The 19,260-nt window shown below is 46.7% G+C and overlaps 1 protein-coding gene across 1 annotated transcript; it reads left to right on the forward strand.

The window, feature by feature from the left end:
• Nucleotides 1-7,489: 7,489 nt before the first annotated feature.
• Nucleotides 7,490-19,260, forward strand: LOC125739544 (secreted frizzled-related protein 5-like). The gene is made up of 3 exons (XM_049009765.1): nt 7,490-8,203; nt 13,176-13,253; nt 17,387-19,260. Exons 1-3 carry the CDS (start codon nt 7,690-7,692, stop codon nt 17,713-17,715), a joined length of 921 nt encoding a protein of 306 aa, XP_048865722.1. The 5' UTR covers nt 7,490-7,689; the 3' UTR covers nt 17,716-19,260.

The raw sequence follows: 19,260 nt of genomic DNA on the forward strand, positions 1-19,260 counted from the left end.
GTTGTACTTTAAAAAAAACATATGGCTGGATACTCACTGAAAAATGCTGGACCAAGTACCTCAGTAAAACATACTCCCTGAAACAAGCTGTGCAAAATACTTAAATAAAACTGGGTACTTGTGGAAATGAGCTTGGCCAAGTACCTAAATAAAATATACAACAGGGTTCTCACTTAATAAATCTGGGTGCTGTCCCCTTCCCAGAGCTGGTTGGTTTCATAATTTCAGATCTATCTGTACAGCTTCAGACTTGTGCACATATTTTGCACAAACAGTTATTCTGCTCAACCAGATAATTAAGGATTTATTTATTATTCTAATTCCCTTGCAGATGCCAAACACACCATCTGGATGCTTGCGGTTGAGGCAGAAAGTGTGTTTCGCTGTTTGTGGGACTCACAGAAGCGTGTCCATGGTGCTCAGTCTGGAAATGGCTGCATGCTAGAATGTACCTGACAAGGCCGCAGAAATCGATCCGGCCGCCGGCCTGCTCCTCAGCAGCCAGCGCTGAGGAAAACCAAACATAATGCAGAATAAATACATGTGAAACCTCAGGGAAAAAAGCCTACTGAAATAACTCACTACAGCCATTTGTATCTGCCAATATTTCTCCCTGTGCTTCTTGGCTGGGCCAGGGGGAGTTTTGACGCCTCTAGAAGTACGGCCGCCCTAGTCGTTAAAGCCCCCCCCCAACCTCATAGTACTTTGGCACCAATGTGATGGAGGATGAGACACCTGTAGTGGCATTTGTGTGCGTGAGTGTGTGAGGCGTGTGGTCTGTGAGTGCATGTGTGCACACGTGGTTGCTCCTCTCCTAGGCTAACACAGTAGAGGGTGTGCAATTTATTAAGTGCAAATACCTCCTCGGTTTTAGCGCCCGGCCCGGCTGGCATCGCCGCGTTCCCTCTCCCTACCTTTGGCAGTCTCTTCCTGGACCCCTGGCCAGCCGGTGGACATGTTCCCTGCCCAGGCCACTCGTTGCTGGGCCGCCTCGAGCAAGCTCTCAGACGCCAGAGGAGGGAGGCGTTCTAAATTCAGTTAAAATGCACACCGCGCGGTGTCCTCCTTGATGTGGTGCTTAGAAGGTAATCCTGTGTTTACGTTACACATGCCAGCGGCCCTGCCACTCTAGCAGCTTTCGAGCAACGTGTTTGACAAAAAAAACACCACAGAAAACGTCGATCAGACTGCCTGATAAGTGCCGCCCTAATTTAACAAAACCAAACACTGCAGTCGTAGCTATCTAGATGTTCTAATGGAGCTGACACAAAGCAAACAGAAAGCTGTCAATGTTGGACAAGCTGACATCACCCATGATCTGACACCCAGGGAAAGCGGCCCAAGCAGTGAGATAGTGATCAGTTTCACAGCCACGCCGCAGAGATTAGCACCTCGGTTCAATTCGTACAGAAAATGCTGACGCCGTAACTTACATCTCATGGCTGCTGTGTCAAACACCCCTTCAACGTCTAATTCTTGGCACCACGAGAACCTTCCGCTCCAGCAAGTTATGCTCGGCTAGCTGCCCTGAACAGGTTTACAGCCCTACAGTGACAAAATCGATCCGGAAATGGAATTGTGGTTCAATTCCATGCTATGAAATTCCGTAATAATTTCTGAATAGCTCTGAATATCAATAAGACGGTATGTAATACACTGAGCTCCAAAAATTCCGGAAAATACAGTTCCAGCTTTAGGTATTAAAAGATTTGTTTCTTTTTCCTAAAACTGGTAATGTTCTGTTGGAAGGCAGCTGCGAGAATTGAATGTCGGCACAACCTGATGTGAAATCTCATCACTTTTTCTGTCAGTTGAAGGCCGGTTGGCTCCTAGAGTCTACTGAGGCTGCTTGAATTATACTGGAACATAGCGGGGGGGGTCGGGCACCGTACACTTCTCCGGAACGTCTTGAAGAAGTGCAGTGTCAGCAGCTCACCGGACACTTTCGCGTCCCTGCAGGGGTCACCTGAACTTGCTCGGCGGGTCCAGGTCGAAACAGGAGCCACTTACAAGGGAAAGCAGTACTGCCTGAGCGCACGGAGAACACCCCCACGCCCCCCCGCCCAAACACGAGCCCCTGTGAACCTCCAAACTCCTTCAACCCGTGGCTTTGTGTGCAGCCCTGCATCTCTCCCCATGAGATTCAGGATTAGGCACGTTTCTGCAAAAGAGCTAAGAGTCTGTCCCGTTAATATGCACAACATAAATCTGTCCTCCTAATTTCACAAAAGTGGCAACTGATGCTGGACAAAAACCAGCATGCAGACGGGCCAGAGGCAGGTATCCAGAGAGAAAAGAGCGTCTTCTCAGTGGCTCAGTCAGTGTCTGTACTGTACAGTCTCTCTTTACCGATGATGCTAGATTTGCGCTGCCCTGCCAGTGACCAGGCGCTGTTCCTAACTGAATGAAGGATATCTTGAAGGGTGACCCCCTATCCGTGGACCCTTTCCTTAACATACCAGAAAAACGTTTAACACGAGATACACAAATCTGAAGAAATCTACTGCGCACGTCTTTAAATATGCTACCGTGGAAACAACAAGCTATTGCTGTTGCAGATGGGAACTCCAGTGTACCGTAAGTGTGTGTGTGTGTGTGTGTGTGTGTGTGTGTGTGTGTGTGGATTAGGGTTATATTACATTGTGATAGAAGCCTATTTTTTTGGGGAGTATTTTTCAAGTCCCCGCAAAGGTCTGTGAATGCAATCAAAAAAGTAAAAATGCAAAAGTCTTGTATTTTGTTTAGTTACTTATTGGTAAAGTTAGGGCTGGGTAGGGGTTAGGGTCATGAAATTGGGATTAGAGTTTTCCCCAAAGAAATGAATCACAAACCTGTTTGTGTGTGTGTGTGTGTGTGTGTGTGTGTGTGTGTGTGTGTGTGTGTGTGTATTAAACCATGCCTCCATCCTCCATGGACTGTGGAGTCGGGGGGACCACCCATGTAACTGTGCCTGGGTAAATTTTGGGGCAGTGATGCACAATCATGAAAGAAATTATCTACAAATAATTCAATGCAAACTGACAAACTTTCTTAATAAATGCCTGAATTGTTCTGTAGTCATACTGTACATTAGTAACACATGTCTGTTGCAGTGAATATGCCCCCCGCCTTTTTCAGATGTGTTCCACGGTCCAGGCCATTTAGGCATGGGGGTCTCGTGGGGGACCACCGTGCTGCTCATCCTTTCAGTGGGGAAAACTGCTAAGAAAACTCATGATTGGAGGGAAGAAAATAAAATGTATATTTAATTCCTAACAAAATCCTCAAATGAACTCTTTAACTTTAAATACACCATAGAGCCCCTATAGCGTGTTCCATTGTTACAACTTGATGTATAAATACAATATGAATCTTTGGCATCAGATCAGAAACAAAGTGGTCCAAATTCTTCTCTAAAGCAGGATAAGGGATTAGCATTTAGCCTCTGTGTCTCATTTGTTTTGACAGCTCTGTAAGATAATCCCCTTAGCACACAGGGAGCCAGAGGCCCAGATCCCATAGGAGCCCAGGCTTGAGACCAGCCTGGTGCTTGGGAAGATGCCCCCACTCACATCCATAGCTGGGGGTGACGGTAAAACACGCTAACAACACAAGACAAATGCGTCTAATCCTGTCTGAGGCACGGCTGCTCGGCATTTTTACGCATGGCACTGAGCAGAGGTCTCAGCTGTGACCTGCGCTTCACCGTCTAACCTGAGACAAGCTGTGCTAAGTAACTGCCTGACATACTGATAAAGCCCTTGAGTGACAATCCAACAGGTGGAAACCTCAACATGACACAGCAAGAGACAATATCTTCTTAATAAGCCTCATATGAATCATCAACCATCATCAGGATGACAATATGTTCTTTTTGCTAATATATATTTAGCTGGAAATGAATGAAGTTTTAGTTGATATATACATGCATTGGGATCTCTTCCTATTAGAATAGAGATGATCTATTAATCCCTAAGGGGAAATTCTTGCCCCTAATGCAGGTGAAATCAAGCTTGGGGGTCACAGTGAAGGGGCGGCCACCATGCAGCGGATGGGGGTACAAGACTTGTTCAAGGGCACATGGACATGTGACTATTCTGCCGTCGACCTTTCAGTGAGATGCACAGCACCACCTCCTAATACTGCTAAAATCCTGGCACACTGTCGCTCATCGATATCATCAGATATTCCACAACGAATATCCTTTACTGTTAACTGCGCTCCCTGTCACGAGCAACACCAGTGCGATTTAATCAAGCAGTTAAGAGGCTTCCAACGCCCCCACCTTGACTGCGCTCGATGTGCTCCGGGGCTTTGGCTCTCGCTTCTCTGTACGCAACCATCTGAATCATTCAGCTTAATAAGATTCCGCACCCTGCTAAGTGAGATTAAAGCCTATTGATAATTTGCACTTAAGCCATTGAGCTGCATTGGAGCAAAGGTTGAAGAGCTGGCTTGTAGGGCAGTGTGGATAGGAGGAGGGAGTCACGGTTGTATCTTTTACCTTACAGGAGAGCTAATGATTAGATGGTGCCTGTTAAACAGTCCATTGGACCCCAAGCAGGAGCTCTCTGTCGATGATCCTTTGGGTAATTTCCCACGGAGTTTATTAGCATTCTGTACTCTGAACTGAAACCAAGACTGCTCGTAAACAGCTCTTAGTTGGGAAGCAAGCACGATATTGTGGTTGCTCAATAAAACCCACTGTTGCTTTATGAGGTCCCTGGTATACTGGTACTGACTGTGATGTTGAACATTCATTTTGCATAAGACCATATTTAATTACTCGCCACATGCAAGGTCATCGTCTGAAGCCTGGCCAGACCACAGACTATTTTTGACTTATATCTACAGAAAGCACCGACAGCCACAAGTTCACGTTTAATAAAGCATCACTGTTCATTTCATGTCGAAGTACTGTTATGAGACAAATTTCAGAGCATTTGATTAGATTTTGTTGGAATACATCATTTTGCTCTAACAGAAAAATTAAACATTTAGCCAGAAACTGTGCTGAAACCAAGAGTTTGTCAGACTGAATCCTACCAGGCTCACATCATATATACGGTACATTCCTACAGATTCGGCCCACAAAATATTGCCACAAAGTTACTGCTAAATAGGAACAGAGACGCTGGCAACACAAGCAAATGCAGCTCATCATGATCTGTTAACAGCAGAGAAACTTTATGTGCAAGAGCTGAATGTACTTGTTTTTTTTTTTTTAAAGCTTATATCCAAGGCAGAATACATCGTTTGAGAAAGCAGGGTCGCAAACCTATAGAGCGATTAGAAGTTAAGGTCCAATGGCGAAATCACTGTGCCTCTCCCGGGATTTGAACTGGTGACCTTTCGCTCTCAAGCACAGTGTCCTAAGCTGCTGAGCCCCACACTGCCCCCTGCAGGAAGATTGCTGTGAGAAGCACCGCAACGTGCTCCCACTGTAACAGCACTTTCCTGGAAATACCTCCCATCCTGTTCCAATGTGGCATTATACCGCAAGGGATAATGCTGCATTGTAGCTCGTGATGACCTTTTAAATTTTAGAATGAATTAGGAAGCATGCGTGAATGAATATCACTTTTGTGATTATGTGTATAAAGGTAATTACTGTTTCCACACTCGTGCGGTGACGCCAATAAAAGCAGGGCCCGAGACGTGTGACATGTTAGCTGTGCCAGCATGTTGTGTTCATGACCACCCTGCTATGCATGATTTAAATCGGGGCTGGCAGCTGATCTCTCGCTTTCCAGTGCGATGCCCTGATCAATGCTGTGTGTGGCCACAACCATTCAAAGACTTTTCCATACAAAAACACAACGGACCAACGCAGCCAGGACAGGAAAGGATGTCCGGGACCACACCAAGACCGGCCTGCATGTCCAATTCGGGTTACTTTGGCTGTTATGGAATTTTAATAGAAAAAAATGAATGAGATGATTCTTTACTTGCCATTTGTACAAGTGCATTGGAATGCTGCTTTTCACATAACCTTTCCAGCGCTGCTTTGAGACACAAGCACATATATATAGTTGAGAGTGAGTAGTCAGAGCATAGAGGCAGAACATTTATCTTGCACCCAGGAAATTTTTTTTTTGGGGGGATAAGGGCCTTGTTCAAAGGCCCACTGGAGAAGTGACGATTCTACCAAGGCTGGGGCTCCAACCCATGACCCTTTGACCATAGGCACAGACACTTAATCCACTGAATCACAGCCCCAGCCCCAGTCATAATCAAGTTCAGCTAGTTAATGCTCTGTAGCCCTTGGTTAATAAGTGCTATAGGAATGTTACACATCCCATTCGGTTTATCGCTATTTTATTGCACTGTATTAGCTGTCAACAAGCAACAAAAACATTACAGCACAATCATGGGGGCTACGCCGCTCCCATGGTGACGCGCCACTAATATGGTCTGGCAAATAACCAAACAACCTCATCATCTCTTGGGCACCCGTGTAACGCATATACATACAAAGCCTTGTATAAAAAATGTAAATGTGTGCTTATATTCCCGAACTTCCAGGTTCGAGTTTTCCCTTCAAAGTATCCTGTTGATGCATGCTGCAGACTGACAACACCGTCAGTGGGGGGCGTCATAGACTTAAGGAGACTTACCATTCCAGACTGTTACATAAATGCGAATATGTGCAGGATTAAGCAGACAACCTTTGCAGAGAAAAGCAACTTCATTCCTAAATTTTTACTTGAAAATTATTTTTCCTCTCTGCATCCTTTTTTAAAAGCCTGAATGATACTCTTTGCCGATACCCTGGTTGTCTCATTTTCCCCTCTCCTTTCCCTTTACCTTTCTGACGGTCCTCAACCCTAGACTGAGGATCGTAACAGTATAAGCTGCTGAAATTAGTTTTACTGTCAATGTCACAGATTAAAAAGATTCCCGTCGTACTGACCACAGTGGACTTCCTTAAAAACTCAAGGTCATGGGGAATGGCAGCATGTTTAATCTACCTGCCGACGAAGGCAAGTTCCCCGCAGCATTTGTGCCATGAAAAGGCCCGTTTTGCTGGCCCCCTGCGGTCGGGCCCCCGCACTCCTGGGTCTGGGCCCCTCAGTGTGACTGGGACTGATGGAAAGAGACAGAGCTGGGGTCAGAGCCATTCAGAGGCCAGAACCACCATTAGCATATTTCATACAGGCTAGCTTGTGGCTGCCGGGGACCTCATCGCCGTGAAACCCTTTCATTTTAAAACCGTTTACTTCCTAATCGGGAGGGGGGCTGTAGGCAAAAGGGGGATTATGTGAGAGGAGAATGTCTGTGAGAACGAGAAGAGAGAAAAGAATAAGCAGAGTGATGGCCTGCGCAAGCATTGTGCTCCAGGAAAGCCTGTGACGGACTCAAGTAGTGCAGGTTGGGGTCCAACTAGGCAGAGGCCACGCCTCCCTGTGCTGTGACTGGTCGGAGGAGGAATAAGGAAGGTGGGGCATGGGGAGTGGGAGGAGGAGACTAGCACCAGGCTGTAGAGGGGGCTGGCATTGGGAGTCGGAACTCTCCGCTGCCTCTTATACGCTAGGTGAACCTTAGAGGACCTGGCAGAACAGAGCAGAGAGTCTGTAAAGCACCTGAACGCAGCAGGGCTGCAGTCAGAGATCTGTCCCTGACGGGATTACCACCTCCTGCCGCAAACGCATATAGTTTCTTTTTTTATAATTCTATTTTTCTATCATTTTCCTGCTCTTCAGCCAGAAGATGGCGCACATGCGAAGCGGTGCTCTGCTGACACAGGTGCTAAGCCTGACCCTCCTCACCTGGGCTGCTGAGGATTACGACTATTACACCTGGCAGGCAGACAACGTCCAGAGCGGGCACGTCCACGCCAAGCAGCCGCAGTGTGTGGATATCCCGGCCGACCTGCGGCTGTGTCACAACGTGGGCTACAAGCGCATGCGGCTGCCCAACCTGCTGGAGCACGAGAGCATGCAGGAGGTGCGGCAGCAGGCCGGCAGCTGGGTGCCCCTGCTGGCCAAGCGCTGCCACAGCAACACGCAGGTCTTCCTGTGCTCGCTGTTCGCGCCCATCTGCCTGGACCGGCCCATCTACCCATGCCGCTCGCTGTGCGAGGCTGTGCGCGACAGCTGCGCCCCCGTCATGGAGACATACGGCTTCCCCTGGCCCGAGATGCTGCAGTGCCGCAAGTTCCCCACTGACAACGACCTCTGCATCCCTATGCAGTTCGCCGGCCAGCAGGTGGTGCCAACTCCAGGTACGGACGTCCCTGCCGGGGCGGGTGGGGGGCGTCTTCTGGGCATGAATGAATCCCTGTCTAAATGTCAGGTACTCGCTCCGTCACACGGGAATATAAGAAGATATGCGAGGAATCTAGGAGCTCATAAAGTTGCTCAGATAAGTCACCTGTAGGAAGGAGTTCCGTGGTACCTAAGGCATCAGTGTGAGCACGGGAAGAGCAAAGCCTTCACCACGCGTTTCAGGGCCGTAGATCATTTTAAACAAGACTTTCATTGCAGAGCAGAACTGAAGTCCTCACTAATCCATAGAGAATCAGTCAGCCTTGGTGGGTTTAAAGTTAGTTCATATTCAGTAAATTTTACCTTCCATCTTTATGGAGTGACCAGTAATCAAAAATACTTATTAAGTTTACACATATTCTGAGTTTGAAAACTGAGCTCATACTTGTTAGCTATTCTGACCATTGTATGAATATGAAATAGGTTAATTATAGGCACTATAGGTGTAGTTTTGTAGTAACAGAGAGAATGGTTCTGTTTCTTTCTCTGTTAAGTTATGGTTTGGCTCTATAGAAATGGCTTGTTCAAAAGCGGCAGCAGACGTGAGGGGATTTGCCATTTTCGGCAAGAATCAAAAGCTTGTTCTGTATTTTCATTATGAAAATCTCTTCAGGAATTTGGAGGGGGCCGCATCCAGCTGTGAGCGCGGTTGCTCTGTCCTTCCACCCGCTTGGCGGTCGGTGGCTGATTAGCCGAGAAGCCAATTAGTAAGGAAGGTGAATGAGCGTCAGAGCATGGCAGGATGATGCAAGAGGGCACCAGGGAGATGGGAGGGGAAGTGGGTCTAGGAAGCCAGCAAAGTACAGTGGGGGGAGTGCCTACAAATGGCTGGGCACTTGGGGTGGGGGATGAATGGCATAGTGTGATGACGACTGGGGTCTCCCTTTTGGCTTGGCACTCATGGTATTATGGAAAAACGACACACGCAGAAACCCAGACAGGCGTCCGCAATGAAATAAAAGGTTAGACTCATGATACATAACTGGTATCACATATGCTTGGGTCTGTAAGTCACCCTGATTAAAAGAAGCATGAAGATAAATAAATCACACATAACGCTGGACGTACGTCAGATGAAGCAAACCAGCATAAAACACACACATGTCAGGGTTTAGGATGCCATACAGAAAGGAACAGCCTCTTCTGCTGCCATTTGTCAAAACGTATGTAGGAGCCCTTCTACATGTGTATATATTAAAGATGGGGTTATGTGTGCATGTAGGACATGGGATCATATGTGTCAGAAGACAGGATGAATCCACAGACTCTTGGAGTAAGAGAGCATGGATTATAGAGGGAATTGACTAACAGCCCCACGTAAGGCTGCTAAGCAGAGTCATCAGCCTCTAATTCCAAAAAAGATCAAGCCTTAGTAGACAGAGACAAAGGCTTTAATTTTGGATGAATTTATTCATGGCAGGCAGACAGATGAAATTCAAAGTCAGAGTCACACCGTGAGGAGCAAACACTGGCAACAGGCTCTCTGATTGGGGCAGTGAGAACGTCACAGAAAAAGAACCTGTAGGGGATGTTCAGGGAACTCTGTGCTCAACTGTATGTGCTGCTCCAGCCCGGCTGCGGGGGGGTCCGATTAACCAAACATCATGCTTAAAAAACCGGTCACATACAGTACTGTGCTAAAGGTTTTAGGCAGTCAAGGGAAATGCAAAGGCTATTAATCTGGGTAGTAAATATATATTTGCCCAAAACATCCATCCATCCATCCATTTTCCAAACCGCTTATCTTACTGGGTCGCGGGGGTCCGGAGCCTATCCCGGAAGCAATGGGCACGAGGCAGGGAACAACCCAGGATGGGGGGCCAGCCCATCGCAGGGCACACTCACACACCATTCACTCACACATGCACACCTACGGGCAATTTAGTAACTCCAATTAGTTTTGCCCAAAACAAAAAAAAACCACAATTTAACATAAGAATAAATGTATATTAAGAGTAACACAATAAAAACTAACAGTAATTTCTTCTTTTCTCAAAAAAGTTACTCTACTTAAATTCTCAAACCTGTCCTCAGGGGAACCCAAGCCATCAGAACCTCACTTAATTAATTAATTAATTAAAAAACTTTAAAACGTCAGTAAGGTATAGATTGGCCATACAAGATGCGCTAGTGGGTGAGTATGGGTGTATTGGACGGTTGGTGCAAATACTGGGGTGACTTAGGAGAGGTTTTGAATGGCTAAGCTGACAAACCTTGATAGACATAAAGGTAAAGTTATTCACCAACATGAAGAGCATTTAAACATCATCTTCCATGACTGCCTGAGACTTCTGCAGAGTTCTGGATGTGGTTCGGTTTAGAGAGACTCCCCTGTTTGCATTTGACCTGGGAGATTGGACCAGCCTTTGATTAGGGGCTTCATTTGCTGAATAGATGTACCTCACAGAATTCCCCTTTTCACTCATTGTGTCCTAAATGACCTTCCTTAAACCATCTCCTTAAAGCCCATTCCATCACTACTGCTAGTGGCTCCCTTACACAGTTCTGTAAAGCGATCCCCCAAGCTTAATACCTGCTTCAGAGCTACTGCTGGACAGCCTAAGCGAAAACCACAAGGCAGGCTGGCCGCGGAAGGCAGCAAAGAGGCCAGCTGCTTCGTTTACCTTTAACTTACACTCACTTTGCCGCATAAAACTGCAAGCTTTATTTATAAGGCTTCCTACAACAGTAATAGGCGTCATATTTTCAGCGGTCACCGTGGAAGGCCAGGGGACCATTTTGACCTTATCTTTCTGCACAAACAGCACATTTACTCAGATTCATGACATAAATTACACACTGTGTTTTATTCAGGAGCAGTGAGGCTTTATGTTAAGCATCGTCGCCCATCATTCTGAGCTGGAAAACAGTGTCCCCCAATGTGCCTTAAAGATTTTGGTAGACAGTCTTAGGTTCTAGAGGTGCAATTAAACAGGAAGAGAAAAGGGACGTGCAGTGTGAGCATGCAGCATGAATCAGAGTTCAGTGACAGGGGCATTGCACGCTGCTCCATCAGCCATGCAAAGCCCCGCCCCCACCTCGCTGCCCTCCCCTACTCTGCACAAGGCTGGGTGTACCTCTGGTCCTTGAAAGTGCCATACTGTAACATAGCACCTGGAGGATGTGCTCCGATAGAGAGCAGGAAGAGCGTCAGTATCTGAGTGGTGCCACCATATGGCCCCCGGATAACTGACAGGTCCACTGGCCCGCCTCCAAGCAGCCCGCCACCTCAGCAGTCAAATGATGGCCGACTCAGACATAATATGCATGTCCACAGCCACCACCACCCGCAAAACAACTGGGAGAGATCCAACCTCTCAAGACCTAAACATGGCATGCGGCTACCTTGCTTAGTGTAGATGTGCGAGCCGGGTTTCACAGCATGCCAGACTCAGGGGGCTGTGGTCATCCCATGCCAGCGGCTCAGGCACCGCTATCCCCATGGGGCCTTCACAGTCCAAAACTGAAGTCTCACAACTCCTCGACACTCCCTGGCAGCGCCATCATCCACACCACCGTGCCAGACGCCATATTAGTTACAGCAAGCCTGTCTGACGGGTATGACTGGACCTTAGGCATGATCTCTGTGTGCCTTTTGTATTACGGCCAGAGGAGAAGACGTGGCATCATGTTGCACTTTATTCAGGGCCGGACAGGACACAGAACACATATTATTGGGGTTTTAGGGCAACATGCGACTGTAAATAACTCCTAGAGGAGGACAGGATGTCACCAGTGAAATTAGCCATGATAGGGAAGGTCTTCCTGCTAGGCAAGATATGGAGAGGATGGCTGTGAGTTACGTTCATCAGAGCAACATAGTGACGTGTCTCTGTCCCTTGGCATCCAGCTCTGCTTCTCCTCACGTCTGTTGGTACCTCCAGGAGACCTAGCGCCTTTCAGGCCATAAATTCAGAAGATGACCCCTGTAGATCACAGACTTAAAGTCCCATTCCCAAGCCATTCCTAAGATAAAGGCAAGAGGACACAGGAGGAGTGTAAGGAAGAGCTTCAGGCAGGCTGGGTGTCAATGCTGGCCAAGTTGAAGACGGCCTGCAGCTCACACCAAAGCCCAGCTCCAGCTCCTGGGGTTCAGACACCTCTCAGGGAGGAATCTCAGCATGATTTTCCAGGACAGCCTCCTCTCTGCATCCTCTACTCCTCTCCAGACCTGAGAATGACCTCCATCAGCAGCCTATCGACTCATATTGTCACCTGCATGAGAGGAACAGAGACAAGGCTAAATTCACCTTGTTTCTTTGAGTAAGGCTTCGTATCAAAGCGAAGGAACAGATAGGATCTGCTGCTACTTTAAAGCATGAACTAGCTACATCCCATACATTTCTATAGCACAACTTGCCTAGTCTCCCCCATGGCAGTCACATTTATCATTATTATAAACTGTTTGTCCTCTACTACTGTACCAGTCCAAACCTAAGGATATGCAAGGCCTGCATGTTAGCAAAGCAACACGAGGAGGGGAGGTCATCACAACATTTCGGCAACCCTAAACTCAACAGAAGGCCTGCTGGTTCCATCATAAGCCAGATCCCGCTGCGATCTCCCAGAAATACACACACAAATCTTTCCGTCACAACACAGACTTTTTTCATCTTCAGACACTTAAAAACAGGACATATACAAATTACTTCCTTCTGCATCTACAGCTATGGCCAAAAGAATTGGTTCCACTCCATTTTTTCAAAAAGAATCACAATCTTCCGTGAAATACATTGAAACTGACAAAAAGTGGCATCTACCATTCTTTATTACATACTCCATTGAGTAAACACGTTGTTTCTGATGTATCACATACTTAACAAAACTTATATCAGTTTATTAATGTGAACCAGAGCATGTTCCTTGATAGCATGTAACAGAAGCACCTCAAAATGGTGACCTTGACTTCACTCCCTCTTCTCCCCATAGCTTCCAAAGTCTGCCCACCTTGTGACAGTGAGCTGAAGACAGACACCATCCTGGACCACTTTTGTGCCTCTGATTTTGGTAAGAGCCTCACAGTCACACAAACAACACAGTTTATGTACCTCGTTACATACTAGGAAAGTTCCAAGCCATATTTTACACTGAAAAATGTCATCTAGCCATAGTGTACACCAGGGGTAGTCAATTATTTTTCCCTGAGGTCCAGATTCCATCAGCAAAACTAAGCCAAGGTCCACTGCCCCCAATAAAACTTTCCAGTGGGGAAGGGAGGGAGGGGTAGATATCACCCAGCATGGGGAGGGTCCACACCAGTACATTTCACTGCTGACCAGTGAGTGTTTGGTTGAGCATGGTGGGGGTCCATTGTATGGTCCAGATTAAATTGTATTTCAGTCCACCAACCGAGCAACCCTGGTTTATACAGAGAAAGGCATTATCCACCTATTATCACTCAGACACTGAAAGATGTTACCCGGCCATTGTTTGAACACTGAAAGATGTTACCTGGCCATTGTTTACACACTGACAGATGTTACCCAGCGTTCATTTCTGGCTTATAAATGAATACACTGGGGGGGGGGGGGGCTATGCTGTGACCCCCAGTGGAGAAATAGTTCTGAGACACTGCTGTCAGTTGCGTCCAAAATGGCTGAGATAAGTCAACCAGATACGACATGCCCCCAGCATTTTTCTCTAAGTTTTCAGAGCAATGGAGCCTTCAGTATGATTGCAAGGAGAAATCAAAACTAGGCAAAAGTTATGCATTTTCTGACTCAGTGAGTCTGTTTAACTGCTAGTGTTATTTTGTGGTAATACTAATAATAGCAGCAAAAGATATATGCATAAGGAGATTTCTTTGATGACTTACAGTTTTCACCAAAATGTACCAGCTTTCCATCACCCAACTCCTTGCTTTCACTGCAGTTAGGTTGACATAGACGGGAAGCTACGACAGTCACTGTCCCACTAATCATCCTATTCCAGCAGCCAAACACTAAGAACGAATAGTGTGAAAGGAACACTGAAACATCCCACTAGGTTTATCTTACCACACTGTTTATCTCTCTTCCTCAGTGTTCAAAGGCTGATTTTTGGGACATGCTTTTACCATTCCTGTGCTAGTTCAAGGAGCCTTACAAACCGTTTCATTATCAGATGTTTATATGTAAACTTTAATCATTCTGAGAGAAGCTCTTTGAAACCCCCAGGGATAAAGACAATCGGTTCTTTGTGTGGACTTCCCCAAATGAAGAAAGCAGAGGGCTGTAGAAATGTCTGCAAATTGCTCCGCCATAAAGATAAAAACATGAAGCTGAGTGTTGCTGTTATAAATCATCTTTAGCACTGTGGGAAAAGATGAACCGTCTACTGGACAGGCAGTAAACTACAACATGCAGAAAATAAATGAATTACGAGTGTCCTTATGACATAAGTCTGACTTCCTTGCGTCATAGTCAGCAGTGAAATACCTCATCACGAGATGAGAACAGGGCTTCCACAAGTTTACTTGCCTGGCAGCTAGAGGGCGCTCCATTCCTCGGCACCATGGCCTGACACTCCACAGCCGCCTACTGACAGCAACACTGACACTGCTACTTCGTTTAGGTGGTGCGTTTTGGTTTTTCAAGTACCAGTAAGTTACGCTGCCTCAACTGCCCCCCCCCACCCCCACCCCCAAAGGTTAAGTGTTGAAACTGCCCCTGATGTGGTTCCCGTGTGAGATGACAGCAGCGGAGTTACTGCTGATTTTCTAATATAGCCCTCGTGCAGACGACCGGTGCGATCATTTATATGATGAAAGACTCTGCTACTTACTCCCACGGGGTATATTAGAAAACACTTCTGGTAGGTTATAAAAGTGATAAATAACATTAAAACATATGGTGAAAGGTTATTTGTAGTACATACCAGGACGTGAAGAGGTTTGCCGTTAACTCAGGAGCCATGATAGATGAAGCCTTGACATGAAGTGAATGGAGCGTAGGTGTAATTTCTCAGGGAGCCTGACAGGGGGCAGTGTGACTTATGTTGTGGGTAGAGTGTGCAGGGATGGAGAAGGAGTACAAGCAGTGCCTAATCTCCTTTCGGAACGAGCCTGCTTTGCGTCATCGCTGTTTGGTTTTCGTGGTCTGCCCCGCTTTCGCTTGAACGCGACATTAATCACTAAGCCCCCTGTGCATTGACTGTGATGTTTGTCCACATTGAAGTAAATTGGCGAAAATGTTATTCTAAGAAGGAACAAAATCCAAAGAATCTTGTTTTTTTTTCTCTTACACAATAGCAGACAAACTGCAGCTGTCAATAGGTGTGATGGTCAAACTGGTGATACCTGGTCTATCTGATGGGCTAGTAAGAGCTGACAGGCAGGAAAAATAAAATACTACCATCTGATTGGTGGCCTAGAATGATATTGGCTGTTAATGATTCGAAGGAGGAGGTTGATTGGGAGCAGAACTGGAACAGGGTGTATAGGCTATCAGAACCAGATCCCCCCTGGGGTCAATTCTTATAAGGAGTCTGGACCCAGACATTGCAGCATTGTCTGGCCAGAGCAGGACCACCCTCCTCCAGTGAAGGCTTTTCCTGGCTGCCATGTGGGGGCACCAACACTCACCACCCGCTGGCTCCGGGCCTCTGAATACACTCCCACACATGGTACCACTCCTGTCCTTTTCTGGACAGGTGTGCTGGTAGCTCTCCCTCACAAGCTCCAGGCCCACCTCAGATCAAGGCATCGTTAGCAGTACATCAACCAAGACTGGAAACCATCCCTGAGCACGACCTGGAGATAAAGTCTGACTGCGTTACGTCCCGGTTAATCCAGCCTGTCGCTCCTTTCTCATTCCCATGATAGCAGTCGCCAGAAAAAGTCTCACATATCAGTAGGTCAGAGCTAAGCATCTCCAAATAATCAGTATATACACACGTCACTATTAGCACTGGAGCTAAATGGGTCCCAGGTCTGCGCTCTGAAGGCCTGCGGTGTAAAATGACTGAACGCCATAAATCACTAATTAGTGAGCAACGTTAGTGAGGCAGGACAATCAGCCCCTCTCTGAAGCGCACTCCGGTTGGACGAAGTGCAGACCCCAGGGCTATGCTCTGAGTGATGATTTATACAATCAAAAAGCCAACTTCTGGAATCACTCAGCCTGCATACCTGCTCTACCCCTACCATTGGTCACATGTCCACACCTTCCAGAATGATCATGAATATTTACTACTCAAACTGATCCATCAATACGATAGGCCTTTGCCATCCCACTACTGGGCAGAAGAGCGCATTCCGTCCAGTCTTTTCATTCCTCTACCTCTTAGAATAGATACTATAGTCTATTATGCTATACACTATTATCCCAGATCTCAGCACCCCCGCCTACCCTGTTGCACCTGTCCAAATTATATTGCACAGCTTCGACCTCTACCAATACATGGTGCTGGGGGAGAGCGTGGGCCGCTAAACGGAACCCCCTTTTTCAGTATCTCTGTTCACAGCTGTGGTTATCTAGGGCCAAAGCTGACTCAGCACATATCTCAACTGTATATGAGGACAGGCGCCTGTCGGAGGGCACAGGTGACCCCTGTGCAGCCCTCCACGGTCTTCAAGGGACCTTCTGCTGAGAGCTGCAAAAGAGGTTTCTGTTGGAGCCAGCAGACTGAGTTTCAGCGAGCGTCTTTGTGGGTCCTGCTCACCGCTGGTGTGCCCCTGTTTCCCATTCAGAGGTGCTCAGGCCCTCACAGTTGATATAATATTTACACGGTCGCCTGACCTTCAGCAGGGAGCCTGGAATCCAATAGCAAAGACGGGAAATCTGAAAAAAAAGGCAGAGCCGCAGCACATAGCGAGAATGAAAGACTTTCACACATCCACACGGAGAGCTAGTGGTCTGCCTGAAAGACAGGTTCAGTGAAAGGCTCACTAATTCGCAGGGAACGTGGGGAACGTTTTGTAAGTAATACTCATTTCGAGCTCCAAAAGAACTGGCTGTAACATCTGGATTAGTCGCGTGTTTTAAATAGAGCAGTAGGAGCCAATTCAGTGAGGTACATCCACAGGACCTCTGGAAAATGGACACTGCGGCTGAAGTCCAGTCTGCGAGGACAGCATCCATACATACGTACAGGCAAGCGCCACCACAGTATTCCCACAGCATGGGCTGCAGGTCACTAATGTACCTTATCTCCAACTCCAGTGCTAAGGGTGAAGATCAAGGAGGTTAAGAAGGAAAAGAATGACCGCAAGGTGATCGCCATGCAGAAGAAGTGGAAGGTGCAGAAGATGGGGGAGCTTCGCAGGAAAGACCTGAAGAAGCTGGTGCTGCGCATCAGGAATGGTGCCGACTGCACCTGCGCGCAGCTGGACAGCCTGCAGGGCATGTTCCTCATCATGGGCCGTCGCGCGGACCAGCAGCTGCTCCTCACCACCATCCACAGGTGGGACAAGAAGAACAAGGAGCTCAAGGTCGCCATCAGGCGCATGAAGTCCCACCGCTGCCCCTCCTTCCACACCATGTTCCAGTGACATCCTGAAGACCCCCCCCCCTGCGGCTTCATCACACACAACTTTCTGCCATTTTAGACTATGCTTCCTATCAAGCGCTGTCCTTGCAGTACCGTGAGACGTACATTCCTCTTAGCCCATATACGCAACATGAACGGATCCTTGTGCGGCAGTGACATCAGACAGCAGTATATCTGCAACGGTCACCTGTAATCTGCATTGCCTGGCCAAAAATAGCCACACACTTTAAAATTTCGTTGAACCACCTTTAGCTTTGATTATGGCGCACATTTGTCAATGCATTGTTTCCACGTGCTTATGCGACATCGCAGCAATTTTTTCACCTAGATTTGCATTCATTTCTCGTCGGGATCATGTATTGATGACAGGTGAGTTGAACCACTCTGTAAAATCTGTTTCAGCGCATCTCAAAGACTTTCAGTGAGGTTAATGTGAAGACCCTCTGGTGGCCAATTCATGTGTGAAAATGATTCGTCGTGCTCCGCAACCTTTGACAATTCAAGCCCAATGAATCTTGGACTTATCGTCCTGAAATATGTTCATGCCATTAGGAAAGAAATAAATCCATCGATGGGACAACCTGGCCATTCAGTAGATTCACATACTCAGCTGATATTACTGTATTGCTGCATAACATTGCTGAGTTGTAATAATGAGACAATCATTGGTTCTTAAGTACTGATTAAATAGTGACTTTTTTTGGCCAGGCAGTGTAATTTCAGTTATAAAGGATTTAAAAGACAAATGTGGGGAGCGCATGCAAGGCATGATGTGAGGGAGAGGGAGGGATTCAAGCGAAAGTGGAGGAGAAGCAGCATCTCACCAAAGAGATGGGTGAGTGGTGGTTTACATGCAAGTAAAAGCAAATGTGATTGGCCACTGAGCTCACCAGTGACACATCTCATCTGTCCTTGAGAATGCGTGTTTTCAGGTATGGGACCCAGAAACTGAGAAACACCTATGCATGGTCTATTCAGAACTGGCACCAACAAGGATTCACTGGTATTAGTATCTCTGTAATTGTAGATATTGAAAAAAATATATAAAACATTTACATATATATGATGTATATATATGTAATGCAAAACAGATTGCTTTAATGACAGCTAGGTGAGATAGGAATATGGTCATGGCAGCATCCTTTCTTCCCAGAGGAAGGGTGGCTTACCAGAAGTGATGGAGTCTTTGACAGTACAGCGCCCCCCGCAGGTCAAATGAGGGTCTGCACCACACTACTCTGAATAGGAGGATTAAGATTCCAGCCTGGGACGTGACAAGCTCTGCTCCTGCCCACTCGCTGGTGTGGTCCACCTCTGCTCACTGTCATTATAAATCATCATCTCTCTTTTTAGAATAGATATTATTTACTTAAAATATACATCTATGGTACGCCCAATCTGCAGGCTTGGCATCTGCGTTCACTGTTTCTGTAATATAAAATGAACTTAAAACTGAAAAATAAAAATAAGATTTTTTATTTAGCTTTTGTAAGTAGTTACAGTATTGAAAAACATGTTTTTAAATAAAATACTGATATGACACAAA

Source organism: Brienomyrus brachyistius, chromosome 3, assembly GCF_023856365.1.
Source record: "Brienomyrus brachyistius isolate T26 chromosome 3, BBRACH_0.4, whole genome shotgun sequence".
NCBI lineage: Eukaryota > Metazoa > Chordata > Actinopteri > Osteoglossiformes > Mormyridae > Brienomyrus > Brienomyrus brachyistius.